At 43.2% G+C, this 16,984-nt stretch overlaps 1 protein-coding gene across 14 annotated transcripts in view; it reads right to left on the bottom strand.

Moving 5' to 3' along the window:
- Positions 1–16,984, bottom strand: part of LOC134225629 (sodium channel protein para) — a 499,821-nt gene that overhangs the window by 152,959 nt on the left and 329,878 nt on the right. The window contains exon 18 of one of the 14 annotated variants that reach the window (XM_062705839.1): positions 9,474–9,494. The exons of the other annotated variants lie outside the window; for them this stretch is intronic. Within the exon in view, the coding sequence (XP_062561823.1) occupies positions 9,474–9,494 (21 nt within the window). The remainder of the gene's footprint in view (positions 1–9,473; positions 9,495–16,984) is intronic. 14 annotated transcript variants of the gene reach the window in all.

Genomic DNA, 16,984 nt, shown 5'->3' on the forward strand with positions numbered 1-16,984 from the left:
TCTTAGATAACTTCGATAAAATGCTTGAACTGACTTGTCGTTCAAGATTCCTTAGAGTCTATCTCAACTACATTTCTTCAGATCTTTGTCTTCCGTGTTATAATCCACCTCGAGTTCACTTCACCAACGACAGTTCCTCAATTGAATACGATCTGTCCATGAAATACGCTATTCAAGGAATACCAGATCATCTTCGACAAATATCTATTCCTTCCCTTTTTTCAGAAAAATATGAACATGTCAGTTGCAACAACAGATATTTCACTGATGGTTCTCGCATTAACGGATCCACTGGCTTCGGTGTTTTCAATGTAACTTCAACCACCTTCCGAAAACTTCAGGAACCGTGCTCGGTTTATGTTGCTGAGCTGGCAGCAATTAACTTCGCTTTGGGGATAATTTCCAATCAGCCCGTAGACCATTATTTCATCTTCTCGGATAGTCTTAGTTCTATCGAGGCACTCCGGTCGATGAAAACTGTTAAGCACGCATCTTACTTTCTTACAAACATAAGAGAGCAGATGCGTGTTTTGGTCGAAAGATCATTCAAGATTACCTTTGTTTGGGTCCCATCTCACTGCCGTAGATTAGGCAATGAGAAGGCAGACTCGCTGGCAAAGGTGGGCGTTCAGGAAGGTGAGGTTTATGATACGCAATTCTCGAGCAACGAGTTTTTCCCATTAGTCCATCAGAGTACTCTTCAAAGTTGGCAAAGAAATTGGACACACAACGAACTTGGACGGTGGCTATTTTCCATAGTTCCAAAAGTTTCTGGGCGAGCGTGGTTCAGAGGTGAGGACTTAAGTCGAGGCTTCATTCGCGTGATGTCGAGACTTATGTCTAATCACTATTCACTAAACGCACATCTGTACAGAATAAACCTTGTCGATAGCAACTTATGTAGGTGCGGAGCCGATTATGATGACATCGATCACGTAGTTTGGTCCTGCTCGGAAAATGACGCCTCCAGAGAGCAATTATTGGATACCCTTGTGGCCTGAGGTAAACAACCCTTCAGGGAAGTTCGCGGTGTTTTGGGAGATCGTGATGTTGTCTTCATGCAGGCCATTTATAGTTTTCTTTGTACTTCTGACATCAAAACATAATATTTAGTTTTTTTGTTAAGGCTCTGCCTTTTTGTTCCGTAGCTGCATAGCTCTTGCCATCCGGAAGATGCTTCCAGTCGAACCATTCCTCGAGCACGACGACACGCCACATCGTCCCTGACGTCAAATGCCCTGATGAGAAGGTGAAATTTCCTGATCCCAAATCCTAAGCCCCGTCCATCCTTAAACATTGTAAACTAACCTCGAGTCACCACAAGTACGCTGGCTTCTACCCCCTCTTACTAACCGTATAATAAAATGATATTGATTGTATATATCACAAAGAACAATGGCTCCGTAAAGTGTTATACACGCCTGAGCCTACCAAATAAACGAAATTGGAAAAAAAGCATGGAAGTTCGATGTCCTAAACCTCATCATTTTTAATAATTCGAGGTTGATCAGACCTCACATGCGATCCTACATTCTAGTGATCAAAAATCGCCGGCGAGTAATAATTATTTGAAAATTGTATCTTGATTTGAAGCGTTGACCGTTACTTTTTGAACTTTTTTTTTCACTTCCTTTCACGAAACCATAACGCATAAAAGAAACTATTAACATTTAGCTTGTACTGGAGAGATTTATATATGAATGATAATTCTGTGTTTGTTTGAGTTCAAAATTTGAGAAGTTATCGTCGGCGACAACTTACCTTTTCTCATTTCAAAACTTCTGAAATGAAAATAGCAATCATCGTACACCGTGTGCTGCATCGTGTCAGCATCAAAAAGGCAGACTCTTCAACGTGATGTAGGTAGCGCAACCCTGGTAAGGTAGCCTGTCGAAGATTCTACAGTTACCCAGAAAGGCAAAAGTTGAGCAAACTGATGGATTCAACAAACTGATGAATTCAATTGGAAAATCGGATCTTGTAACGTGAGAACTTTGAATGATCCCGCATGTGTTGTGCTACTGGCTCGAGAGTATGTGGCCCAAATGAACGAAACGAAATAGTGTGCCCAGCGTATTAGATTGGCTGTGAAAAATCACAGAAGAGAGCTAGGTCCCCAATTTCTTCAGCAAAAATGTTCATCATAATGTTGGCTACCCCGGAAAAATATTGGAGATCAAGACCCAGATATCCAAAACCTTTGGAAGATTTTGCTTCTAACAGCATGCAGATGAATCTGAAATATTTGGAATCTATACCACATTGTTTCATAAATCTAAACACTCAATCAAGTTTGGTCATCTCGATTGTTGAGACAGTGATCAATGTTCAGGAATACGGGTTCCTCAAGGTTCTCCAAAACGCTCTCGATTTAAGCCCACGGTATCTACCAGATCAACCAAGGCTTATGCAATGTCTTTATCATCGGGATACACCCAATCCAGTTCAATAGGCACATGCGCATCATGTAAATCCAATTTGCTCGAATACGTGATGTTCAAGGTACTCCAAAACCAAAGTGTACGTAATTAAGAGTGGCGACATGTGCCTCATTTGACAGATCTTCTGTTCGTTAGGAACACGATTTTGTATGGGAATGACTGATGAATTTTGTTCCAATTCTGACAGTGTCACCCAGAGCTTAAAATAATCAAAGATTTTTGGTGAACCCCATCGGCCTTCTTTGTCATTCTCATTTCGTACATATTCATATTCAGCTGAACATTGACAATTTCCGATCAATTATCAGTCAGTGAATATTTATTTAGATTTTGTAAACTAATAAATTACTGTAAAACTAAACAAATAAATGATGATTTCAACAATTACTCACATAGATCTGACCCCGACGTTAAACTGAGGGGAAATTTTAGTGCCAAAAGTCAACATAATCAAGGCTAATTATGTTTACTTTAATCGCAGTGACCATTCTCAGTACCAATCAAATGGATGCCCACTGCGGGACGTCAAAATCGTCATCGGCGACATGAACGCACAGGTAGGAAGGGAGGAAATGTATAGACCGGTCATCGGACCGGATAGTCTGCACACTGCATCGAATGATAACGGCCAGCAATACTTCGCAGCCTCCCTCGGAATGGTAGTCCAAAGCACCTTGTTTCCCCGCAGAAATATCCACAAGGCCACATGGAGATCACCTAACCAAAAAACGAAAAACCGATCCATTCTAATCAACGAAAAGTTCTTCTCTGACATCAAGAACGTCCGCACTTACCGCAGTGCGAATATTGAATCCGACCACTACCTCGTTGCAGTATGTCTGCGTTTAAAACTCGGTCGGAGTCGTCCGCCGCGGCTAAACATTGGGCGGCTACAAGACGGTAGACTAGCCCAAGACTACGCGCAGCAGCTGGAAGTGGCACTCCCATCGGAAGAGCAGCTAGGCGCAGCATCTCTTGAAGATGGCTGGAGAGATATTCGATCCGTTATTGGAAGCACCGCAACCGCTGCACTAGGCACGGTGGCCCCGGATCAGATAAATGACTAGTATGACGGCGGATGTAGCCTAGCATAGCATAGCATAGTTACGGTGTACTTCGTAGATTGGACACTAGTGATACACATGTTTTGCTTTTGAAATCCTTATTTAGATTGCTATCAGAAATCAAGGTGGGTGTGGTCCTTGATTTCAATCTAGGATAAAATTCACAAAAGCATGAAGATTACTACTCCTGGCCACGCCCATCTTCACCGTAACTTGGGAGGAGAAGGAAGTGTTGGTGTAGAACTTACTTAACGAGAGGCCCCCGACTCAGCGACACCCTCATAAGTACCACGGAGTTGGATATTGGGGAAGGTATTCGTTGGGTCAGGATTTGCCTGTAGCTGACAATGTGACCGTGGTAGATCTTACACCGTAACACACCACGCAAAGGTGTCTACCCAGCGCTACGGGGAAACGACTGGTATGACGGCGAATGTCATGCGGTAATTTACGTCATTCTTCGCTGAAATGAACGTCTTCCTAACAATATTGCTCACAAACTGTATGCAATATCGATTATTCAAGTTAAATATTGTATACATTTAGGCTACATCCCTTGTGAGATTACGCTAATAACAGCGTTTCATTTATGTGAATGATTTTTAGCTTAAATTTCAGTGGATTTTTCTATCTGTGTGGAAGAGAAGAATGCAGCATGGGCGAGATTGTAACACCGTACGAGGGCGAACGAGGCACGATATAAACGGGCGCGGAACAGACAAAACTCGATTTTCCGGAGGAAAAAGCGCCAGCATGAAGATCGAGACCGTGAAGAGACGGAGCAACTGTATCGCGCTAATAACACACGAAAGTTCTATGAGAAATTGAACCGTTCACGTAAGGGCCACGTGCCACAGCCTGATATGTGTAAGGACATAAACGGGGACCTTCTTACGAACGAGCATGAGGTGATCCAAAGGTGGCGGCAGTACTACGAAGAACACCTGAATGGCGATGTGGCAGACGAAGATGGCGGTATGGCGATGGACCTGGGAGAACGCGCGCAGGACATAATTTTACCGGCTCCGGATCTCTAAGAAATCCAGGAGGAGATTGGCCGGCTGAAGAACAACAAAGCCCCTGGGGTTGATCAACTACCAGGAGAGCTATTTCACGGTGTCTCTATGGGGAGATGTTATTTTTCAAAAATCAGTATCTCTGAAACACCCACCACGCGAAAGTATATGCTCTCCTCTTTCATGTAGTGGGTAAACTAAAATGTTCTATCGGAGGATCTAGAACAATTTTTATTTTTTTCACTATTTTTGGTGCAAATTCCATAGAAATCTCAAATGATAGCCGATTTAACCCCCCTAAAAATGTATGGAAAAATGACCCCCGATAGAACATTTTGAAAATGCACCTACGTGAAAGAGGAAAACCTCTACTTTCGTGTAGTGGGTGTTTTAGAGATACTGATTTTTTGAAAATAAGCCTCTTCGGACAAAGACACCATGATTTAAACTCGGTGGTGAGGCACTGGCTGCACTGGGTCATTACCAAGATTTGGGAGGAGGAAGTTTTACCGCAGGAGCCTACAAGGTACTCTCCCAAATTGTATGCCGCTGACTAACACCAATTGCAGTTCGTGGGGCAGTACCAGGCGGGTTTTATGGGCGAACGCTCTACCACGGGCCAAATACTGCAGAAATGCCGCGAATACAACGTTCTCACAAATCATCTATTCATCGACTTCAAAGCCGCATATGATACAATCGATCGGGACTAGCTATGGCAGCTAACGCACGAACACAGATTTCCGGATAAACTGACACGGTTGATCACAGCGACGATGGATCGGGTGATGTGCGTAGTTCGAGTTTCAGGGGCATTCTTGAGTCCCTTTGAAACGCGCAGAGGGTTACGGCAAGGTGATGGTCTTTCGTGTCTGCTATTCAACATCGCTTTGGAAGGGGTAACACGAGTGGTACAATTTTCAATAAGTCCGTCCAGCTATTTGGCTTCGCCGACGACATAGATATTATGGCACGTAACTTTGAGAAGATGGAGGAAGCCTACATCAGACTGAAGAGGGAAGCTAAGCGGATCGGACTAGTCATAAACACGTCGAAGACAAATACATGTTAGGAAGAGGTTCAAGTGAAAACAATGTGAGCCACCCACCGCGAGTTTGCATCGGTGGTGACGAAATCGAGGTGGTAGAAGAATTTGTGTACTTGGGCTCACTGGTGACTGCCGAAAATGATACCAGCAGAGAAATTCGTAGACGCATAGTGGCTGGAAATCGTACGTACTTTGGACTCCGCTAGACGCTCCGATCTAATAGAGTTTGCCGCCGTACCAAACTGACAATCTACAAAACGCTCATTAGATCGGTAGTCCTCTACGGACACGAGACCTGGACGATGCTCGTGGAGGACCAACACGCACTTGGAGTTTTCGAAAGGAAAGTGCTGCGTACCATCTATGGTGGGGTGCAGATGGCGGACGGTACGTGGAGGAGGCGAATGAACCACGAGTTGCATCAGCTGTTGCGTTCGTTCACACCGCGAAAATCTGACGACCGGGCCGGTGGGCCGGGCACGTAGTCAGAATGTCGGACGGTAACCCGGTGAAAATGGTTCTCGACAACGATACGACGGGCACAAGAAGGCTAGGTGCGCAGCGGGTAAGGTGGATCGATCAGGTGGAAGATGACTTGCGGACCCTCCGTAGACTGCGTGGTTGGCGACGTGTAGCCATGGACCGAGCCGAATGGAGAAGATTCTTATATACCACACAGGCCACTTCGGCCTTAGTCTGAATAAATCACAATAACTTTTCTATTGAGACGAAAAATATAGATGAATTGGAAAGAAGAAGAGATTGTCTTTTTATAATTGTGTATTTTAGAACTCACATAAAAAAATTATTAATTTTTGACATTTATTTTTAAAGGGCTATTTTACCCCATTTTCCCCATGAGAAATCCTGATTTTCTATTTCTACGAAGGCCAAAAACTTTGACAGTCTTAAACAGATCAGGAGACATCATTACAAGTTGCAATTCTCGCGAACTGGCTTTTGAAGAAACATTGTTGCAGAAAGTTGTAATTTCCTTAGCTGTTCTTGAGTTGACGCTCTTGAATTATATGTACACGCCTAAAATCAATAACACAGAGATATGTTTGCTTCACACAAAACGGACCTAATGCAGAACAGCACCTAGATGAGCGACAGTTACACAGGCACAAAAATGCCTCGTACGGTTGTGATAACGGTCCTTTTCAACATGTAAACGTTTGTACAGATTCCTTGTTTCATGAGGAACCAAATACTGTTGAAAATATTGAAATCCAAGTTTCAATAAAACCACACGAGCTATTTTTGTTGCTGTGTAACTGTCGCTCATCTAGGTGCTGTTCTGCATTAGGTCCGTTTTATGTGAAGCTAACATATCTCTGTGTTATTGATTTTAAGCGTGTATATCAAATGGAAGCTCTTTAGTTCCTCTATTTCCCAACGGGTTGTTTCATCCTAGATCTGTTGGTAAAACATATTCCCTTTGGATAAACAGCCATTTTTTTTTATCAAAAAAACACTATTTTCTCCTAAAGTAAATAATTGTATAGAGTAGAGTTCCAATTGAGTAGAATAAGCGTGCAAAATTTGAACAAAATCGATCAATCACCGTCAAAGTTATTGCATTGTTTCGATTTTGCCGATTTTTCGACATTAATTTTTGAAGGGCCGTTTTACCCCACTTCACCTCAATGAAAAAATCTGAAAATTTGCAAAATGTCTTCTTTTACATATGAACAAATCTTGAAAAATTCATCAAAATCGAAGAACATCGTGCAATGTTCCTTGGAAAGGGGGTCACGCTTCTTCTTCATTTTTGCATTTATATATCATGAGGCTAACACGATGATACTTTTATGCCCAGGGAAGTCGAAATAATTTCCAACCCGAAAATTTCCTGGACCGAACCGGGAATCGAAAAATTAAAAAAATCCATTAAATAATCAATAAAGAGCAATAAAAAAAAAAGAAAATTTTAAAACAAAAAATACAAAGAAGCAATAAAATTGATAATTTTTTCCATGAACTTTAAACGCTTTCAAAGAAGGAGTCATATGTAAAAATGCTCAGACTTATTGCTTTTTTTTATATTCCTTTATGAAAAATTTGATATTTTTTATTGCTCTTTATTGTTTTTTTTTTCGTAAGTAGTTTTTAATTTTTTTGCGGAAAAAAAATTGTGGAATATTTTGTAATTGTTTATTGTATCTATTTTTAAATAAAACCATCCTTTCATTACTATGACATTGTGGCAACCCGTTAACCAAGACGCAGTCTTTGAACCTAACTCCCAGGTTTCAATAAAATTCCGCATGAACTCGTGACGAGTGCAGAGGTGTTCTCGGCTTGCAATGGGCGAGTGATTGCATCATCAATTCCTTCCCATCCCGGAAAAACCGTGAGGACGTGGCCAGCGCCGTTATTGGTCATTTGGAATAATAGAGCTCTCGGACTGTGCACATTGAGATTGGAGAGCAAATCCCATGCCTTCTGTCCATTGGGTTCCTTTGCAATTACGATTGTTATGGTTGATCACGGTCATCATGCTCATGCAGTCTGAAGACCCGCTGAAATGCTTTATTAATTCTGATTCGACGTTTCGGTATATTTATTGACCCTTTTCAAAAGAATGAAATGGCTCAGAATGTCATAGCCGATACCATGAACACAGTTTGTGGATAAGTTTCAAGAAAATTCAAGACCCTTTGGTCCAAACACGTACCGTATTAAAAAGATTTACCACCATACATCAATACGTCTTTCAATATCAAATTGTTTGTTAGAACTTAATCACAGTAGAGTTGATTGAGTCTTCATGTTAGACTCTCAAGATGTGTTCATAAGCATCTACCTTTGCGCGTTTTACGTTACAAGAGAGTTAAATAGGATGGCAGATTAGCAACGGTTGATTTTTATGGATTGCAGAATTGAAACAAGTTTTACTGCTTGGGGTCCCGTTTAAAAACATTGAAAAATATCTGAACGCAATGATAGTTTGTATGCCGTAAACGTTTAAAAATATTTCCCTTTATGGTTTTTCAATCTTACACAAATATAAGAATACAAATCTTATTGAAATATTCAGCTTGAAAGACGATTAACGATTAACGCACCATGCGTCTCCATCGACTGTCTAAATGTTAGCTACCCGAGCAAAGTCTGACATCATAATGAGGGCACATAGAAAACATATTCTGATATCAACATCAAATTGCAATCATAATTTGTTTCCAAATTTTGGTCTCCGAGATTGATTACTTATTTTGATTTCAGCAAAAATAGTTTTTAATTTGATATCACAGTAAGATATCAACCAAAAGGATATTAACCCAAGTAATAGAAATCAGCGATTCCTCAACATTAAAACAAGTTATCTATTTGATCTAAAGCTTTGCTCAGGTAACTTGTGTATCATTTCAGTAGTTGTGAATTATAAATCACCTCTAAAGTTTCAACTTGGATGACCGGTGAAGTAGTTCAGTAGTTGTTGAATTTTCAAATTTCTCAAAATATCTATGTAGAAATGCCTCTATGAAAAAATGTATATTACTTCGAATACAGTTTCCTTGTATAATTGGGGTAAACCGTTAGTGGGTAGCACATAGAATGCATTGCATAATCATTTTCGGTTTTTTTTTTTGTATGGATTATTAAATTTTCAACTTACAATGAGATATATATCAACATCGCAGGCATGTATTGCAGTTGATATAAATTTGAATTAAAATAATTCTTAGTTATTTAATAATGGAAGCACTATTTCAAATTCCTTGTTCTTCTTTCTTGCTTAAAATTACAATCAAATGTGATTCGGTTTTGTTTTTCTAAATGTTGGTTTGATTCTCAGTTGAAACAAAGATCATGTGGGACAACAAACAAGATGTTTAGGTTAGAATCATAAAATTAGAATATTTTTCCGTGTTATTCATGTAAGTGAGCTACCTACCTTCTGGAATGCCGCGACCCCCTGGCGGTCGGCGTGGATGATTGGTGTTTTTCATAGCATGAGTTGGTATTGTTTGTGTCAATTGGTTGTTGTGGTGATGATTCATGGCAGAGTAGTTTGTGTAGTGTTTTGTGTTTTGGGAACAGTTATTTTTTATTGGGAGTTAATTTGTATATTCGATGGTTGGTTCATGATTCAGTTGGACCCCACGAAATGGTATTTGACGTCACGCGGATAAATGTTCACGAGCGAGTCGTCAATTTGGCGCCAATGAGAGTAGTAAGGTTTTATGAAAGTAAAAAGATAACGAGAAAAGAAGAAAACAATTCGATGAATGTTTAATGTTTACAACAAGAAGCGAATGTGGTGATGAATATTTGACTAATTTGAATTACGGTTTTTGGTTCTTGCAGTGTGCTGTTAGTTGGGTTGCACACTGGCTGTGAAACGAGAACGTGGATTGCAAGAAGGATTTTGGGAATTTTTCATCAAGCTGGTTCTATTTACAAGGGTATACACGAGACAAGACACGTACTTTACACAGGGGAACGATGGCGGTACGGAGCGATGTTCGGGGCATGCAGTTCAGTTTTCTGGCGCGGCGTGGAGTATGACTGGAATTTATAAATTTTGCGAAGCCGAACCATTGGATCAATAATTGAAACGGTAGCTTGCCGACATCCGAATGATAAGGGCGTGTCTTAATTGGATTGAAGCGATTACTGTCGTAAAAAGTTTTTTTTTTCTTGGGACTTATTTGCGCAGTACTATTTGTAAGCTAAACACTTATTTCAGCAATTGTGTCGCTATATAATGTCTCTAGCATACGCACTTAACGAGAGAAAGTTTAAATCGGCAGAGAGCCATCCACACACCATATGGACATATGAATTCAATGATTCTCTGTACTGTGTGGACGATCCCGCACGATAAATATAGATTATCCAACAATAACCTGCCGTTGTATCCCAACTGAATTACATTTTGGCATGGAGACTTTTTATATGGCGAATTAATGGGACTCTAACAGCTTCATTTTTTTTATTTCAGTTACTTAAAAAGTCGAAAAATAAATTGACAAAATTGGAAACATTAAAATTTGTTTTTAATTTTTTTTCTGAACTCAACGAACGTTCATAAAATAATTGTGTTGGTATTACTAACAAAAAGCAATAAAATCGTTTCTAGTTATAGGGAATGTTTTTTTTATCGTTGGCGTAGTATAATCGAAGAGAGAGTTTATCATTGCATAGTTCTGTTTTTTGATATGCTATCGAATGAAATGTAAAGCAAAATAAGCAAATGGAAAAGATCGTCATGGTAAGTAAACTTGTTTTGGAAATCTTATTGTCAATGGGAAAAGACCTTAGAACATCATGGTTCAACCATCAAATAGGGAACAGCTGGTTCCAGAACATTGTTTATAGGAAATAGATTGAAAACAGATTTAAAATACAATAAGAACTGTGAAGCATTGAAGCGTAAGCGAATCATGCTTTCTTCCGATTTCATTTTTTTGGAATTTGTTTCCTTCAGGACAGTAGAGGAGTAAATTACTAGTTGTTCAACTAGTTAAACGGGAGAAGGAGGGTTGTAATATGAAAAAATATGATATAATGTTAAGTTGGTTATCATAATCAAACAAGACCATTAGTTGAAAAGAAAAGGATCAGGAAAACTGCTGTGCATTTAGAATATTTTTTGTATATTATATTCTAATGTTCAACTCGTACATACAGCAGATTGATCTTTGTGGGATCATTCATTTAGAACAGTGATGCAAGCTTTTTCAGTTGAAAGAAAAATCAACAAATTGTGAGAATAGATGGAAATAAATTGAGCGGTGAAAAGAACTAGTAAAAAAGGGGAATGTTTATAAAATTGTTTCAGAGGGTTTTTTGAGCGTTTTTGAAGATTTTTTGAGCGTTGTTCTTTCGAACGGATAAACGTCTTATTTTAAGTATGTTTCACAACTCATATTACTCTTTGACAGAAATCATTCTGCATTGCATTCATTATTACCAAGTAAACGTGCTACGGAAAAGCAACATTCTTTTTTTATTAGTTCCTCAACTGAAACATTGCCGTCCTGGAGGTTAGTGTTCATTAAACACTCCCACATTTAAGTCTAGTAGCTGGAAAGTGATCAAGTTGTCTAGCTGAAAGAAAAGCATCTGTGGATGGTTAATGTGTTTCCCATCAGGAGTGACCACCGAAAGCCACTGTGACCACCGGAGTTCTTGGAGATCCGTTCCTCCAGTACAATTGTCTCGATTTCCCGGGCATAAAAGTATCATCGTGCTAACCTCATGATATACGAATGCAAAAATGGTAACCTGGCATAGAAACCTCGCGGTTAATAATTGTGGAAGTGCTTAATGAACACTAAGCTGCGAGGCGACTCTGTCCCAGTGTGGGGACGTAATGCCAATAAGAAGAAGAAGAAGAAGATGTATTCATCCATGTAATTCCTGCAAAGTTAACAGACACATTTCTCAAACCTTTGAAACGTATCCAGTTATATCCATTGCGTCTCCTGGAGATCTATAGACATCGTAAGATAGTTTTGGATATTCTGGCTTATCCAAACTATACTTTTCGCCCTTTTGAAATGTTAGTGCCGATATATTGGAGTTTTCAGTGCAGAAACCCCAAGTAACCATTAACACTATATCACCTTTTGCACTTTGACAACTTTATAGTCGCACGTACAGATTTTTAAATGCTTACGGTTACCTGGAAAATCTACTGCTGTGGTTGTAGTTCCTTCAGGAGGCCAGAAGTTCCTTCAGGAGTTCCTTTAGGAATTCCTCCAGACATTCACCCGAAAGTTCCTATAGGAGTTTCTGCGGAAGTTCCTTTGCAAGTTTCTCCAGCAGTTCCTCCGGAAGTTTCCCCAGGAGTTCCTCCGGAAGTTCCTCCAGACATTCATCCGGAAGTTCCTCCGGGAGTTTCTCAGGAAATTCCTCCAGGAGTTCCTCTAGGTGTTCTTTCGCAAGTTTCTCCAGCAGTTCCTCCGGATGTTTCTCCAGCAATTCCTCTGAAAGTTCCTCAAGATATTCATCCAGAAGGTCCTCCAGGTGTTCCTTCGCAAGTTTATCCAGCAGTTCCTCCTGAAGTTTCTGCAGCAGTTCCTCCGGAAGCTACTTCGCAAGTTTCTCCAGCAGTTCCTCCTGAAATTTCTGCAGCAGTTCCTCCGGAAGTTTCCCCAAGAGTTCCTCCGGAAGTTCCTCCAGACATTCATCCGGAAGTTCCTCCGGGAGTTCCTCAGGAAATTCCTCCAGGAGTTCCTCCAGGTGTTCTTTCGCAAGTTTCTCCAGCAGTTCTTCCGGATGTTTCTCCATCAATTCCTCTGAAAGTTTCTCCACATATTCATCCAGAAGTTCATCCAGGTGTTCCTTCGCAAGTTTATCCAGCAGTTCCTCCTGAAGTTTATCCAGCAGTTCCTCCTGAAGTTCCTCCAGCAGTTCCTCCTGAAGTTCCTCCAGGAATTCCTCCGGAAGTTCCTCCAGGAATTCCTCCGGAAGTTCCTCCAGGAATTCCTCCGGAAGTTCCTCCAGGAATTCCTCCGGAAGTTCCTCCAGGAATTCCTCCGGAAGTTCCTCCAGGAATTCCTCCGGAAGTTCCTCCAGGAATTCCTCCGGAAGTTCCTCCAGGAATTCCTCCGGGAGTTCCTTCAGGAATTCCTCCGGGAGTTCCTCCAGGAATTCCTCCGGGAGTTCCTCCAGGAATTCCTCCGGGAGTTCCTCCAGGAATTCCTCCGGGAGTTCCTCCAGGAATTCCTCCGGGAGTTCCTCCAGGAATTCCTCCGGGAGTTCCTTCAGGAATTCCTCCGGGAGTTCCTCTAGGAATTCCTCCGGAAGTTCCTCCAGGAATTCCTCCGGAAGTTCCTCCAGGAATTCCTCCGGAAGTTCCTCCAGGAATTCCTCCGGAAGTTCCTCCAGGAATTCCTCCGGAAGTTCCTCCAGGAATTCCTCCGGAAGTTCCTCCAGGAATTCCTTCGAAGTCCCTCCAGGAATTCCTCCGGAAGTTCCTCCAGGAATTCCTCCGGAAGTTCCTCCAGGAATTCCTCCTGAAGTTCCTCCAGGAATTCCTCCGGAAGTTCCTCCAGGAATTCCTCCGGAAGTTCCTCCAGGAATTCCTCCGGAAGTTCCTCCAGGAATTCCTCCGGAAGTTCCTCCAGGAATTCCTCCGGAAGTTCCTCCAGGAATTCCTCCGAAGTTCCTCCAGGAATTCCTCCGGAAGTTCCTCCAGGAATTCCTCCGGAAGTTCCTCCAGGAATTCCTCCGGAAGTTCCTCCAGGAATTCCTCCGAAGTTCCTCCAACAATTCCCCCAGAAGTTCCTCCAAGAATTCCTCCGGAAGTTCCTCCAAGAATTCCTCCGGAAGTTCCTCCAGGAATTCCTCCGGAAGTTCCTCCAGGAATTCCTCCGAAAGTTCCTCCAGGAATTCCTCCGGAAGTTCCTCCAGGAATTCCTCCGAAAGTTCCTCCAGGAATTCCTCCGGAAGTTCCTCCAGGAATTCCTCCGGAAGTTCCTCCAGGAATTCCTCCGGAAGTTCCTCCAGGAATTCCTCCGGAAGTTCCTCCAGCAATTCCTCCGGAAGTTCCTCCAGGAATTCCTCCGGAAGTTCCTCCAGCAATTCCTCCGGAAGTTCCTCCAGGAATTCCTCCGGAAGTTCCTCCAGGAATTCCTCCGGAAGTTCCTCCAGGAATTCCTCCGGAAGTTCCTCCAGGAATTCCTCCGGAAGTTCCTCCAGGAATTCCTCCGGAAGTTCCTCCAGGAATTCCTCCGAAAGTTCCTCCAGGAATTCCTCCGAAAGTTCCTCCAGGAATTCCTCCGAAAGTTCCTCCAGGAATTCCTCCGAAAGTTCCTCCAGGAAGTCCTCCGGAAGTTCCTCCAGGAATTCCTCCAGAAGTTCCTCCAGGAATTATTCCGGAAGTTCCTCCAGGAGTTCCTCCGGAAGTTCCTCCAGGATTTCCTCCGAAGTTCCTCCAGGAATTCCTCCGGAAGTTCCTCCAGGAATTCCTCCGGAAGTTCCTCCAGGAATTCCTCCGGGAGTTCCTTCAGGAATTCCTCCGGGAGTTCCTCTAGGAATTCCTCCGGAAGTTCCTCCAGGAATTCCTCCGGAAGTTTCTCCAGGAATTCCTCCGGAAGTTTCTCCAGGAATTCCTCCGGAAGTTCCTCCAGGAATTCCTCCGGAAGTTCCTCCAGGAATTCCTCCGGAGGTTTCTCCGGGAATTCCTTCGGAAGTTCCTCCAGAAATTCTTCCGGAAATTCCTCCAGAAATACCTCCTGAAGTTCTTCCAGGGATTCCTCCGGAAGTTCCTCCAGGAATTCCTCCAGAAGTTCCTCCAGGAATGCTTCTGGAAGTTCCTCCAGGAATTTTTCCGAAGGTTCCTCCAGGAATTCTTCCGGAAGGTCTTCCGGAAATTCCTTCGGAAGTTTCTCCAGGAATTCCTTCGGAAGTTCCTCAAGAAGTTCCTCCAGGAATTCCTCAGGAAGTTCCTCCAGGAATTCCTCCGGAAGCTCCTCCAGAAATTCTTATAGACGTTCCTCCGGAAGTTCCTCCAGGAAATCCTCCGGAAGTTCCTCCAGGAATTCCTCCGGAAGTTCCTCCAGGAATTCCTCCGGAAGTTCCTCCAGGAATTCCTCCGGAAGTTCCTCCAGGAATTCCTCCGAAGTTCCTCCAGGAATTCCTCCGGAGGTCCCCCAGGAATTCCCCCGGGAGCTCCTCCAGGAATTCCTCCGGGAGCTCCTCCAGGAATTCCTGCGGAAGTTCCGCCAGGAATTCCTCCGGAAGTTCCTCCAGGAATTCCTCCGGAAGTTCCTCCAGGAATTCCTCCGGAAGTTCCTCCAGGAATTCCTCCGGAAGTTCCTCCGGAAGTTTCTCCTGGAATTCTTCCAGAAGCTCCTCCACGAATTCCTCCGGAAGTTCCTCCAAGAATTCCTCCGGAAGTTCCTCCAAGAATTCCTCCGAAAGTTCCTGCAGGAATTCCTTCCTTTCGAAGTTCCCGCTTCAAATTCCTTCCTTTAAAAGTCCCTCCAGGAATTCCTCCGCAAGTTCCTCCAGGAATTCCTCCGGAAGTTCCTCCAGGAATTCCTCCGGAAGTTCCTCCAGGAATTCCTCCAGGAATTCCTCCGGAAGTTCCTCCAGGAATTCCTCCGGGAGTTCCTCCAGGAATTCCTCCGGGAGTTCCTCCAGGAATTCCTGCGGAAGTTCCTCCAGGAATTCCTCCGGAAGTTCCTCCAGGAATTCCTCCGGAAGTTCCTCCAGGAATTCCTCCGGAAGTTCCTCCAGGAATTTTTCCGGAAGTTCCTCCAAGAATTCCTCCAGAAATTCCTCCGGAAGTTTCTCCAGGAATTCCTCCGGAAGTTCCTCCAGGAATTCCTCCGGAAGTTCCTCCAGGAATTCCTCCGGAAGTTCCTCCAGGAATTCCTCCGGAAGTTCCTCCAGGAATTCCTCCGGAAGTTCCTCCAGGAATTCCTCCGGAAGTTCCTCCAGGAATTCCTCCGAAAGTTCCTCCAGGAATTCCTCCGGAAGTTCCTCCAGGAATTCCTCCGGAAGTTCCTCCAGGAATTCCTCCGGAAGTTCCTCCAGGAATTCCTCCGGGAGTTCCTCCAGGAATTCCTCCGGGAGTTCCTCCAGGAATTCCTGCGGAAGTTCCGCCAGGAATTCCTCCGGAAGTTCCTCCAGGAATTCCTCCGGAAGTTCCTCCAGGAATTCCTCCGGAAGTTCCTCCGGAAGTTTCTCCTGGAATTCTTCCAGAAGCTCCTCCACGAATTCCTCCAGAAGTTCCTCCAAAAGTTCCTTCAGAAATTCCTCCGGAAGTTCCTCCAAGAATTCCTCCGAAAGTTCCTGCAGGAATTCCTTCCTTTCGAAGTTCCCGCTTCAAATTCCTTCCTTTAAAAGTCCCTCCAGGAATTCCTCCGCAAGTTCCTCCAGGAATTCCTCCGGAAGTTCCTCCAGGAATTCCTCCGGAAGTTCCTCCAGGAATTCCTCCAGGAATTCCTCCGGAAGTTCCTCCAGGAATTCCTCCGGGAGTTCCTCCAGGAATTCCTCCGGGAGTTCCTCCAGGAATTCCTGCGGAAGTTCCGCCAGGAATTCCTCCGGAAGTTCCTCCAGGAATTCCTCCGGAAGTTCCTCCAGGAATTCCTCCGGAAGTTCCTCCGGAAGTTTCTCCTGGAATTCTTCCAGAAGCTCCTCCACGAATTCCTCCAGAAGTTCCTCCAAAAGTTCCTTCAGAAATTCCTCCGGAAGTTCCTCCAAGAATTCCTCCGAAAGTTCCTGCAGGAATTCCTTCCTATAGAAGTTCCCGCTTCAAATTCCTTCCTTTAAAAGTCCCTCCAGGAATTCCTCCGCAAGTTCCTCCAGGAATTCCTCCGGAAGTTCCTCCAGGAATTCCTCCGGAAGTTTCTCCTGGAATTCTTCCAGAAGCTCCTCGAGGAATTCCTCCAGAAGTTCCTCCAGAAGTTCCTTCAGAAATTCCTTCGGAAGATCCTCCAAGAATTC

The sequence above is a fragment of the Armigeres subalbatus genome, chromosome 3, assembly GCF_024139115.2.
Source record: "Armigeres subalbatus isolate Guangzhou_Male chromosome 3, GZ_Asu_2, whole genome shotgun sequence".
Classification (NCBI taxonomy): domain Eukaryota; kingdom Metazoa; phylum Arthropoda; class Insecta; order Diptera; family Culicidae; genus Armigeres; species Armigeres subalbatus.